Source organism: Athalia rosae, chromosome 2, assembly GCF_917208135.1.
Source record: "Athalia rosae chromosome 2, iyAthRosa1.1, whole genome shotgun sequence".
NCBI lineage: Eukaryota > Metazoa > Arthropoda > Insecta > Hymenoptera > Athaliidae > Athalia > Athalia rosae.
The window spans coordinates 15,293,649-15,306,671 of NC_064027.1; the positions used below are offsets into that span (position 1 = coordinate 15,293,649).

The 13,023-nt window shown below is 46.5% G+C and overlaps 1 protein-coding gene across 19 annotated transcripts in view; it reads left to right on the plus strand.

Moving 5' to 3' along the window:
• Window positions 1-13,023, plus strand: part of LOC105692034 (CUGBP Elav-like family member 2) — a 274,308-nt gene that overhangs the window by 207,074 nt on the left and 54,211 nt on the right. Inside the window, exon 1 of one of the 19 annotated variants that reach the window (XM_048650648.1) lies at window positions 12,306-12,945. The exons of the other annotated variants lie outside the window; for them this stretch is intronic. Within the exon in view, the coding sequence (XP_048506605.1) occupies window positions 12,825-12,945 (121 nt within the window). The 5' untranslated portion in view covers window positions 12,306-12,824. Of the gene's footprint in view, window positions 1-12,305; window positions 12,946-13,023 lie in introns of those variants that run through there. 19 annotated transcript variants of the gene reach the window in all.

A 13,023-nucleotide genomic window follows, 5' to 3' on the forward strand; every position in this document is an offset into this window, starting at 1 on the left:
AAGCTAAGAATGCGGTAAGCTCTTCTGAAAAGTTATGTGAAGTATCGCATTATGATCCCCGCATCCTTTAAGGATTCTGCAAAGTACATTTCACGTACTCGGAACGAGAATCTCGATTCCACAGTTCTTGCGGACTGAAAAACAAGGCCCTTATTCCCCACTCTCTGACTCACCTCGGTTCTGTTCACCTCCTTGACATTTACCCCCTTTTCCGCAGCGATAAATAATATTCCAATACATTTTGCTGTAAAACATAAAACAATCATCGTTTTTAACCCCGATCTAGTGGCAATTTCCACGTTTCGCGTCTTTCGAGAAATGAGCTTACAGCCTGATGGCTGCCGATGGAGTACATAAATAAAGACGGACGTTGAAGAGTTCCTTAAATGACCCCATTCAAAACCGCTTGACAAAAATAGCCGTTCGTCAGCACGCGCATCCGAAGCAGTTGCAGAATCTCGCCGTTGGTCTTTCCTTTGTGATCGCGGCGTGCAATGAATTCACAGCCGCGGTGCACGATTGATTTAGAATGAATTCTTACCACCCTTTTCGACTATTTCTATTCCGATTCGACTCTGACGCCTTCTCTTATTGTTAGTTAGTCGTATGAAGTTTTTAAATAACTTCGAACTCGCGACGCCGAATCCCGTCCATCTACGTGCGCACGTACACCGTACGATATTCTTTCAAAGACATACGTCACAAAGGCTGTTGAGGAGGAGGAGGAGGAGGAGGAGGAGGAGGAGGAGAAAAAAAAAACAACGGGAGGATCGAGGTTGCCGCATTTGTCATTTTCTCGTGGGCCAATAACACTCAATTATATCTTATCTGACGTTTATTTAGGCGGTTAGCTCCGATATTGAGCATTGTTCAACGCGTTCCAGGTATTCAGCATTGTACGCGAAAAGCGTGTACACGTATAACCTCCTATCGAGGCTTGTTTAACTGATAACAGCTCTTCGGACAATGAGCGCCGTTCCCGCCGTTTCAAACGCAACTCCACGCGTGACTGTAACACAACCGTCGACTCCGGCTCGCCTATTATTCTCCGCGACGGGTAATACTCAACACCGATGTATAACTAAACAATACCCCAGCAACCGCGATTGCTGTACCCGAGAAAGAAACGTTGCCACCGAGTTGCAAAAACAAATGGACGTTATTACGCTGTAGCGAACTAGGTAGTCCCGGTCGATCGGCGGATGATGTCACCTCGCGAGTTTTCTTCTCGCTTTTGTTCTTTTCGTTCTGGAGTTGGAAGAGTGCGCGAGGGGATGTCGGGAGAGACGATCGTCGCGGTAAATTTTCTCAAATGAGTGAAAGCTTGTCGAGCCGGTCTTACGATTATAAGCAAAATAACGCGACCAACGCTTCCCGCGGCTCTATATGCTCGACGAAATATCGAAGGCTTTTACGATACACCGTAAGCACAGGCCATTAATGGAAGCGATCGAGCGAAGGCGAAAGAAAACAGGGGAAAAAGATTTACAACATCGCCTTAGTCCACGATCCTAATAACCACCTACTGGTTAGGTTAGACACGGTTCACCTCGATCGATTTCTATAACGCACGTCATCATCATCTGCCGATCACTTTCTGCAGGCACTTGTACAGGGTGAGTCACTCAAAACGTCGGAAATGGGAGGGACTTGTCAGACTCGAGGCCCCGCCCCTTCGGCCAATCGACAAATAGAAGAGTTCGGTATGTGATACAATTTATTGGGATAGGTGAGTAATATCAACGATTACTCAACCAGTTTGTTCATAGGTATTCGTTTTTAATTTTGACGCTCGTAAGAACTTGATGTTTGTAGTAACAGAGAAGCTCAACAATTTGAATCACCTCTACGAACGTCGAAATAAATGAATACTCAACAGCCTGATTGAGTAGTCGTTGATATTTAGTCACCTATCCCAAGAAATTGTATCACATACCGAACTCTTCTATTTGTTGATTGGCTGAAGGGGCGGGGCCTCGTGCCTGACAAGTCCCTCCCATTTCTGACATTTGGATTGACTCAGCCTGTATATGAACGACGTTACGAAGCCGTCGGATATGTCCATTGTCCGAAATATCGATCATCTCTCCGAGATTCGATAAGGAAATAGAATTGTTTTCTTGTTCATCGAGAAATAGGGCTCGTTTATTTACAATTTCAATTAGTGCAACCGATGTTGCACCGGATCGTTAGCGGGGAAAACGATCGTGATGCAGTTCCGCTCATATCCGAGCCGAAGTCCCCTTGATTGGCATCTGTCAAGTCGCTCGTCTGACGCGATATTTCCTGTAGAGATACCGTACCGGTTCAAGACTTCATCGAAATCCCTCTCCATCGTGGATTGGTATTTGCAGTTATCCCTGTATATAGGTAAACGGTCACCGAACCTCCTCGTACACACCGGGAGTTCACCGATATATCCCCATCGCACGCATTATCCGTATCCCCGACGATATGGATCGACCTTCGGCAAACAACCGCCTATATTTCACCTTCGTAAAGGATCGGGGCTGGTTCGCCGTAGATGTTCGAGGCCAACGAGGACCTCGCGAACGGGGTCGAGCGGCGTAAAAGGGAAACAGACAGTGTTGATTTATGCCGCATCGATAGGGTGGGTTATTGAATTTTCTTCGATGATTCCGACGTCCAGCTAGTTTCGGTCGTGATACAATGCTTCGGAAAAATTGCCCTCAGCTACCGCTGTACACGGTCTCGCGTTATTGGAGGAAAATCGTATAATTTTCACGGTCATTTGCCGACGAGTCTTTATGCAATCTTCGTTTTCGTCGTTCGATCGCGCGTTTGTTTAAACATTGAAAATTTGTGTAGAATGATCAGCCGCGGGGCTAAAATCTGTGCAGATCGAACGATCGAATGAACTCGGTTCGTATCCGGCGGTAGGTCGTCTATTAGCTAATTACTCGACGATGGCGATAAACCGAGCGCCATCCATCACGGCTTTATAACTCGGAGTTTAAGTACTCCGTAATCTTTCCACGTGCCGGTTTTACTCTCGTCGTGTTTCGAATGGGGAATCAGAGGAGATCCGACGTATTGGCGAGATAGAGAAATAGGAATAGAGATATAGTCCTTTTACGCGGTATCGGTTTATTGCCCGATCGGGCGGAGGCAGATGCATCGGGCGATGGGTAACCCGCACGTATTGCGGGCTACGGAGCATCGAGTGTACGAGGCGTCAAGCGAGGAATGTGTATCCCGGGTAAGGAGGTGGGGGCGAGTTCTACCCCGACGTAATCGTCTAAATATTTGGCCGCCATCCAGCCCGCAGCATCGCCTCTCTTTCTTTTTCAGCTTCTTCCGACCCGTCTCCACATCCCCTTTTCGCCCTTTTCCTCTCCTCTACCCCCCCCCCCCTCCCTCTACTCCCCCCCTCCCTCTCATCTAGCGCTTTTCTTTTTATCCTCGGTTCGTCCGCTAACCTGCGAGCCGCGACGATCGGATCTATCTTTCCTCCATCGATTGTCCTACCAATAATAGAAAACCGATACACCCGGCCGAAGTAATTGGCTCTGCGTGGCAGAAATAGGAAACAAAAATTCTTCGATTCTCCGTGAGATCCCCCCCCCCCCCCCCCGCGATTCTTGACTTCCAGCCAACGTCATCTCGATATCGAGAATCCGGTGTCTCGCCGTTAGTCGATCTAAAATTAAAAAATTTTCAAAAGCAATACCGTAGGTCAGGTTACTCGACGAAATATCAGTCCTCTTCGTCGGCGTACTAAAAATCTTCCGCAATTCTGATTATTCAGTGATTGGCGCGGTGGTGCCGAAAATCCGAATGCAGGGTCGCGCGCGCAAAAAAAAAAAAAGAGACGAGTTGAAAAACGGAGGAAATCCAATCGGAAAACAAATATTATGCGAAACGTTTGGATATTCTTGCACCGGCTGGTGTTTCTACATAACTTCTGTCAAATCTGTCTGGTTAAAAGCCGGCTTTAAATATCCATCACTTCTGATGCGCCGGCGTAAGTTCAATCCTTGTACGATACCGCTATAATTATCACCCGACGCCTGGTGCGCGGTGGAAGATGCTTCTGCAGGTCGTATAAGTTTTATTCATCGCTTCAAAGCACTCGAAGCAGACTTCGTCGTAGATTATACGACGACGACGAGTATAAGTAGGTATACTATACAGTAGCTAACGAGTCGGATTAACCGTGAGCTTTGGGCGCTCTAAGATTCGTCGAGATGCAGCCTCTTTTGCACGCAGATCATGTTCGCCGGATCGTGCGCATATCCTTACAAAAATTTCAAATTTCACGGAATAACTCCAGCCTTTCGCCCTCTCGGATGCGCAGCCTGTAATTTTTCACTTTTCTTCGACGAACTTCCGACTCGAGCGGATTCGGACACTCCGTGTCCACGCGCGTGTCTCGAGATCGGGGCCATTTTATTACCTGTACCGTTTATGAATAACCGTCGAAATCAAAGGACTCGCGGAGCGATACGTCGAACGGATGTTTGCGTAGGTTCGCTTCTTTCCATGGTATGAAAAATTCCGACGGAAGATAAATATTAATGTTTCATTCGCGTAGCGTCCCTTGGCCGAGATTACGGCCAAGGGAGAGGAAGATACGGGGGGACAACACTACCTACGTTACACGTATAGCGAGCGCCCGCGTAGCTCGGTTCACACGAAAGAGGATCATGTCGCGTTCTCTTCGGCGTCCGGGTCGTGCGTGTTGCCCCTGCGTCTGAGTTCCCGTGGGCGTGCGTACGTATACCCGACGCTACAAGGCTCGAGCAGAAGAATGTGTGTATACCTATATTTCTCTCTACATTTCGGTTAAGCGATGCGTACGGATACGACTGATGAAAAGAATCCGGTAAAATAGGGAAGAATATATTTCGACGGTTCAAAATTCCGTACCGAACTACGTTGTATATTGTTCTCCCGATAAATAATACGGCGTATTGTACTTACAAAGTTTTTTGGGAACAATGAGCTGTCACGGTTCAAAGTTCCGAGAGCGCGGCGTATCAGCAGCTGTTTTCGCTGCGAGTTGATATAACGCAACGAGTACGAAACAACAGCCGCCTCTAATAATTACTACCGACTTATTACAACTTCGAACGTACGTAAGTGTCGTTTCTCATTACTTTGGTATGCGGGGTATATCCATATTTTCAACCGGATTTTTCGCACCTCGCTATCCACGTCTGGAGTTCGAGTCGACAAAAATCCGCCGTCCGGATTTCGATTAATTTCGAACGAAGTTCAACCGTAGATTGTAATAATTGACGCGGACGAATCGCCCCTCCGGCGTGCGCGAATATCCGTCGATCCGCGGCGTCGGGGAAAGACGAATAAAGGAGGAAACGAACGAAACTGAAGAAAAACAGAAACGGGCGAAGAATCGAGCTTTTCTCGGGGAACATTGAAGCCCGTTCGGACATCGATTACCGATTTCGGCTCGGACGTTGAACGCGAGCGCGATAACGATCGAAAATTTGTTAAAAGCGGTGAATGCATAATAAAAATTTCCGTCGTATAGGGGTCGACGTGATGCTAGAGACCCGGCTGTGACCTCTGGCGTATCTTAGGTCAGGTCAAAGGTCACGACCCGCGAGTACGTATGACAAACTTTCAGTGAAACCACCACCGTACGACGATGTAACGGCGGTGTAACGCGAGCTGGACGTCCGCATACGTCTTCGCGTTCCGATCGACGCGTCGACCGGCGTGCACCTCCACTACGGCGCACGTGTATTATATGAAAAAGGAAATGGCTGCATTTACGTTGCGGAGAGCGCGTGTTTAGTTTGAGGACAAGTCGCGGGGGCCCGAGGGGTGGTTGGTCGGTACGGCGTGCAGGCGGAAGTCGGGGGATAAGCTTTACCGCGCGTTCCACTGCATAAAGGACTCTGGTTGTGTTTCACCGTTGTGTTTCAAACACCTGCAGATTGTCTAAACTCTCATGTTTCAAGTATAACTTGCGCTAATTTCGAAACCCGCCGCGGCAACCCCGCGTTAAATAATATCTAAGCTGTTTCTTCGACTCGTTTTAACCTCGTTATACGTATAACGTTTTCGACTCGTGAACTCGCCGTCTTTAGAAAAAAACCTATACGCGATCGACGTTCGTGTTTGAACGAAATGATCTCCAAGTAGGATCGGTATGATTTTTTCTTGTCGTTCACACCGGTACGCTATATATGCTCGAGAAACTACGGGAGATACTTCGTACCTCGATGTCTCGACTGCTTTGATTCTTTGAAGAGGCGGCGGTCAGCCTTCTTCTTGAACGAGTTAGCGTTCGTCCGCTAACCCGTTCGCCTGTTACGTACAAAATTATCGATACCCGTCAAATTCTTCTACGTTGAAGTTCGCCCTGAACGTTGCGATTACGCCCGTCGAAGTCGTCTTTCTCGTATCCAGATGTACGCCGTGTCTCGGGTGATATTCGGTCACGATCCCGTTCGTCAGCGACCGACCGTGGGCCGTACGTCCGATTCGACGAGGGCGTCCGCCGCCGTGATCTTGAAGGTCATTTCAAATTGAGACAAATTAAAAACAATTGCTCCGTGCAGTGAACCCTAAAACGTCAGTTAGAGAACGGTGAAAACTGGCAGTGAATTCTACCTGCTTGTAAGCATCATTGGCGGTACGCCAAGCGCTGATAGAACGACTCGTGTTGATAGTATTCTAAAAATAAAAATACGTTCCATCACGGCAGTCCCTGTGTCACCCGACGGCGGCTATAACATGCGAAACGCGTACTCCGCGCAGCGTCTCGTGTAACCCGTGTAACATTATAGCCAACATCGCGAGAGCCAAGGTCAGGTGGTAATTGGCCATCCCTGATTCGGAAAATCAATCCGAATTTACGGAATCTCGTGTACGCCGCCGGATCGGGATTACAAAATCACGAAGCTCGGATTCGTTCGTTCGGAATCTCGAACCGTCGATCGAATATCATCTCAACGTTTGGCTCACGCGCGGAGATGGATAAAAACAATATTCATTTCATCAGCTTTGTCGTACTTTGCCGTGAAAAGTTTTGCTTCGTAACGCATTCGTTCGATCGTCGGTGATATTCAACAAGTTTTGCTTAAAGATGAACGTTCGGTCGTCTTTTATTTTCCAAGTGCACGCTGCACAAGACGCTGATGAAAATCCTTTTATTCCATTCGTCGTTCCGATATAACCTGTTTAGATACACGTAATGCGAGCGCGAGCTAAGGATAGATGATATCCCCGCGCGCATAAATAATGCATCGTCTCCGCGGAGACCCAGAAATATCCATAAAACATCAGCGGTGCGATGACCTCTGACAGTTCAATCGCCATTCGTTATTCATCAATAGGAGCCGGTATTCATCGATACGGGGCTCAAGTAAAACAAAAACAAGAAAAAGAGAACAAAAGAACGAGAGAAAAAAAAAAGAAAAGAAAAGGAAAAACAACCGGAAAGGGACGACAAACGCGTGTAGAGATAGAGAATTAGATCTGGGTACAGGTTTAGGGGAGAAAAGAAAGAGTTCCGCGGGTTTAAAACCGTAGCGATTCCTGTGTATTTTTAAAGAAGAAAAGAGGAAACTCGAGGCGGTTTCGTCGATAAAACCATATTCACCGAACCCCGCGACTCGCCCGCGTTTTGTTTCTCAAACTCTGACAAATGTAGCGTCGAAGCCGATCGGTGGTTCGCTTACGTTACCACACCTTCGCCCCGATCGATTTTCGATCGAAACGAATACCTACGCTACTTTTATCGTCCTCTCTTTTTTTACTTCGACGCGTTATCTTTTCGACCGAATAATCTTGGTACGGACGCGCTTGCTACGGCTCGTTGACTTTCGTGGACGTAATTTTTCCGTCGTTACGTGTATCCGGAGAACGGTCTCGAATTCGGCCGGCAGGTTGATTTTCATACGCTTTCCCGTCTAATTACCATGGTGAAACGTTGGCGTCGGAAAGTTTTATTTCCGTCGGTCCCTGCCGTTCACCAATTAGTCGTGTCACAGTTTAAATAACGAAACTCCCGCGGACGCGGACGTGTCAGCCACCTAACGCGTCTTCGACGGTTTATATACGGGTGGCCCGAAAGTAACCAAATAGCAAGAGGAGGAAGGGGAATAGAAAATTGAGAAAAGGAAGGGACGTCGAGAACCAAACAGAAAAATAGACAACGTGTCGTCACCGTCTCCTAGAATCGCTCCACTAAAACTATGAGAATCACGCTCCTCGTGTTCCGCGCTCCGCGAAGACATTCGTCGAAAACTGACCGTGGGATGCGTTCAGCTGCACACGTTGCTAAGGTAAACACACGGAACGACTCCGAGAATCGTAGATAAAAAAAAGAAAATAAAAAAAGAAATACAAGGAAGAGAAAAAGGAAACGGGGAGAGTCTACCCTTCTCGATTTATCACGGCTTTCAGATAAAAGCAGGAAATGGATGAACCTACGCGTACACCGGGAGGCTCATGACATGTCTATAGACTCAAAACTAGGTTCTCTCCTTTCCGAAGCTTATTCCGTACTTACTCGCAATATTTATCTGTTTACTTTGCCCGTACCCTGTTTGCTTTGCCAAGATTATGAAGACTACGGTAATGGGAGCGAGTCCGCGCGTTCATCTCGCAAAGGCGTCTATCTCCCCACCTTTATGGGTATATTGTTTTTTCCGTAAAGAACGATCGAGTTTATCGGAATGAAAAAAATTTTCAGAATTTATTACCGCTACCCGCAACGAGCAATAACCAACAAAAGCGATTTAACGATTTATCGATTTAGAGTTTAAATTTTATTCATCGCGAATGAAATGAGCTACAATTTTTTCGAAACAGTTCTCATTTTTACCGTCGATTTTGTTTCGTAATCGTCGTTCGGGAAAGACAAAAATTGCAAGACTGTTGACAACGAGCGGGATGGAACTGCCGAAGAAAAAGTTGAAAAATTGGAAAATGCACGCGTTCGTCGAGATCGTTGATCATCGTTGACGCGGAATTTAGGGTGCAAGAAATGAGGGACGAAACGAGCTTTCCGCTTTACATGAAAACCGGGAATAGAAACCGTATTACGTAAATGAAATAAACGAAGAAGAAATTGAGCATAATAGAAATGTCTACGCCACCGATTGTGCGTTGTAATCGTAACGGTTTATTTTAACGAGCTGCACATCCGCGTACATCCGTGTAGGGTATAATAATATAGACGCGTTTATTCATTTACGTGCGGCGTATCACGCGGACACGTGCGGGTGATCGCGCGATTCGATTTCATCTCCCTATACGACGAAGAACATTTAACCAACATTTCGCCAAAAAGTGAGAGCAGATCCGCTGCAGCAGCTCACTTTATGCATAATTAACGATGCCAATCAAGGCCGGCGCGTCACTTGAAATCGCCATAGCCATGTGTAATCGAGTTTTATTGGCAACACTTTGCCTTTTGATTCCAGAGGTCTTTTTTCCCCCCCTTCTCCCCCCCCCGTTTCAACTTTAACGTCCCATGAACGCGTACTTATGTATTCACTTTTTACGTTGCACGGTGTGCGCGTCTAAATCCATTACGTTTCATCATTTCGTTTTACGGCTGCATCGTTTCCGCCTCGTCAGCGGTACCGCGGCGCGGCGCTGCGACTTCCACGCGTTGCAACGTGATTAAAAGTCAGAATAAATTATTATCAGGAACGTATTGTCACTGAAAAATTTAACCTCTCGACACCGTCGATTTATTTTCTCAGACTTTTGACGAAAAACAAAATTCACTTCGAACCGCTTCCATGATTCATGCGAACCTTCTACTCGACACTTACCTACCTCGCTCCGCTTACGAGCTAATGATTCCAAGTCATTCGAAGTCATTAGGTTGCCGAAAAGGTCAACGAAGGGGACAAAATTGAACACTTCAATGAGTCATTATTAGTCGACTATTGTAAACGAGTAGATTGTTATTGCGAGGCGTTTTTTCCAGGTAGTGTAACAACTGCCGATAGCCCTGCAAATAAGAAACTAATCGGTATCTATGGAGAATATAATATTGAATAATAATGTGAGGTCTCTTTGTCAGCTGGAATCGTTCTTTCGCTAGCTTCATCCGAAGCTCGGTATCTGGAATTAATAAGTTTTCATGGCAAGAGTATGCTCTTACGGAAGAATATTTAATATTAGTTTAACTAATTGTAAAATACAATTAGTCAAACTTCGTTATTCGCAATACCGCGGCTCCGGTCCTACAAGGCTCTCGGATTACCGGCGTAAACGAATAGAGAATAGTAAAAAAGAAAAAAAAAAAAACGATACCACACCGCGAAGCTACCGCGAATCGAAGAACGAACGTCGATGTGTTAACGCAACGCGATGGAAGTTACTTTTAAATGCAATATTCACTAACAGGTATAAATAATGCGGGCAGTGGGTTAGCGCTAGTCGTTGAAAGTCGTTTCGGCCGTAGGTAGACCGTAAACAGGCTTTGAGTCGCCGCATACAAACGAGTGTAACGGTATAAGTCTCTCTCGATTCTACTTCTGTATTATTATAATGCGTTTCTGCATCGGAGTCATCTTCAAAAGCTTAACGAGGTAAACCTCGTCACACTGGTTATCCGATGTGTTTAGAATCCCGTCCGTCCTCGTCTTCGTCGATTTTCGAACCCCACCCCAGAATTTTGAAGCTACCGTCGTCACCGTCGCCGTATCTGCGACACATACGTCCATAAAGTCCTACGTCAACTTTGACCAGAGAAAAAACCCCCTACCAAACCGACCTTCACTCTCTCGTCATAAATCGTAGACGCAGGCGTTCAAACATAGATATCTTTCTGCGATACCACCCGAATACCGATTCCCAGAGTCATCGTGTTATCCCGAAAAACTATCCTACAAATAGATATACGCGACTCATCGAAATCGATAGCCCATTTGACTGGAGATCTTCGACGATGAAAAAAAAAAAAAAAAAAAAAACCAATGCAAAGAGAATCGCAAAATACGAGAGTTCGGAGCATTCCGGCGAATTGAATCGCGACTCCGGTTTTTTAAGTGGTCTGTCTTTTTTGCGATTGCCTAGAAAATTATGCGGCAGACGTAATCGCGAATAAGCGCGGGTGATTCATACCCGTCACGTGTGCATTGTTGGGATCAGCTGTTGCTAGTAAAAGCATCGTCCGTTCGAAGCGCTCTGATCGTCTGTCTCTGCGGCTGTGTTCTACTGCACGCGTAGATAGTCGCACTTGTTGAGCGACTCCCTGTAGACCGTCTCGCGTTATCCGGGGCGCTTCTTTAAACCGCGTAATACGCTAGTAGTAAAAATAAACAGATAAATAGATGATTGAATAAATAAATGAAAATTACCGGGTAATCAGACGATCCGGAGATAAGCGGTATTGGTGAACTTGCGTTTTTTACCCGCCGAAACTAGTGGAGAAGATTTTTTTACAATTTTTTACATTTCCTCGTTAAATTTCTTCGGAAAATTGAGGAGAAGACTGCGTAGGAGAGCGTCGTGCTATTCATCGTACCGTCAATTGATCCGCAGTTTCATTCAGTGAACTTTGCCACTGATTGTGAGCAGCGCATCGCTGTACAGTGAGAGAAGTGCTCGCTGTGTTCCGTTCAATTAGTGAACGGAGTTTGACGCAGTGTTTCTTTTCCATTTTTACCATTGGCGAAGAAGAGATCTCTCTCTCGTGTTGTATGTCGAAATAAGTGTGTAACAATCAATAAAATGATTATGTGATTCGATGATAAATTCGATTGTGATATTGACCCGTCATTAACTCGAAAAATTGCAAGGCTACATTGTGATCGATATCGCGATCCCCGTAAGAATAACGATCGCTAGATCGGATCGCGCCGCGCTAATATCAATCCCGTGTAATTGCCGAGAACACGCGCGCTCTAGACCCCGTACCTACGCTCTTCCGCCGTCTGTGGAAAAACCAATAGTTTCGCATAGAATAAAAATCCTATGCTCTGTTATTCGCTATTGTTGCGTAACCCGCGCACGTTTCAGCGATTGCATAATACATCGTACTTACGCGTACGAGATATCGTCGTCGTTCGCACGCTCGATCGACACGCGCTGGACCAGCCCGTCGTAAGTCGCCAGCGGTGAAACTCATCGATCCCGGGAAACATTTGACTGCCGAGAGTACACCTCGTTTATTCGGGGCTCTCCTTCCTATTCGAAAAACAATACGAAATTCGCGCGCCGCTCGACCTCGCTGCGATTATCTCGAGTCGCAAGATCGCTACCCATAGGATTCCGGAGCAAGGAAGACACGCCCACACCGGCAAACACCGGAATATACAACACAGTCCTTGGAGGAGAAGAAGTTCACGCCTTCCGATTCGTCTATATTTGCGGGCGAATCGAATCCCTCGAAAAATTTCGCTGGTATTTGAAATTTCGAATTTCACGCATACGGACGGAGACGTCTTCTCACCGGCTCGAGTTTCGAGTGCAACGCGGCAACGCGTTACCGCAACGTGGGCCAGATTTATGTAAAAGGTGTGACCGCCTTTTCACGGTAGATTTTTTCCACCGACACCGAAGTATACGCTACTAATACGGACGAACAGGTGGTCAGGTCGTATGCGACTGGACTTATTTACCGGGCCAATAAATAATTCGGTTGGCACGACGCGCTGCTAAGTGGCATAGCTCATAATTATACACCCGCGAGGGAGAAGAATTGAAAAGCGACAAAAATTTGAGTAGATAAAAAGAAAGAAAAAAAAAAAAACAAAAATCAGTGCCGCGCCCACACGACAACGCGCAAAGCTGCGGAAAAAGTGAAAAGTGCCGGGCTACGAAGGAGTTCCGAAATTCAGGCTATGATAACAATTTCATAAGGCCCAATGGCGATGAAGAGCAGAAAACAGTACAGCGGTGCCCATTTCGGCTCGCACACGCATTACCCCGCCATCAGTCCTGCGTATTGGGCCCCCCAAGCCCAGACCATGCCCTACTCGGTACCAGGTAATATGTCGTCGTCATCGGATTTCTGTTTTCTCATTCTTTCATCATCATCATCATCGTCACCTCCAGGTCCTCTTT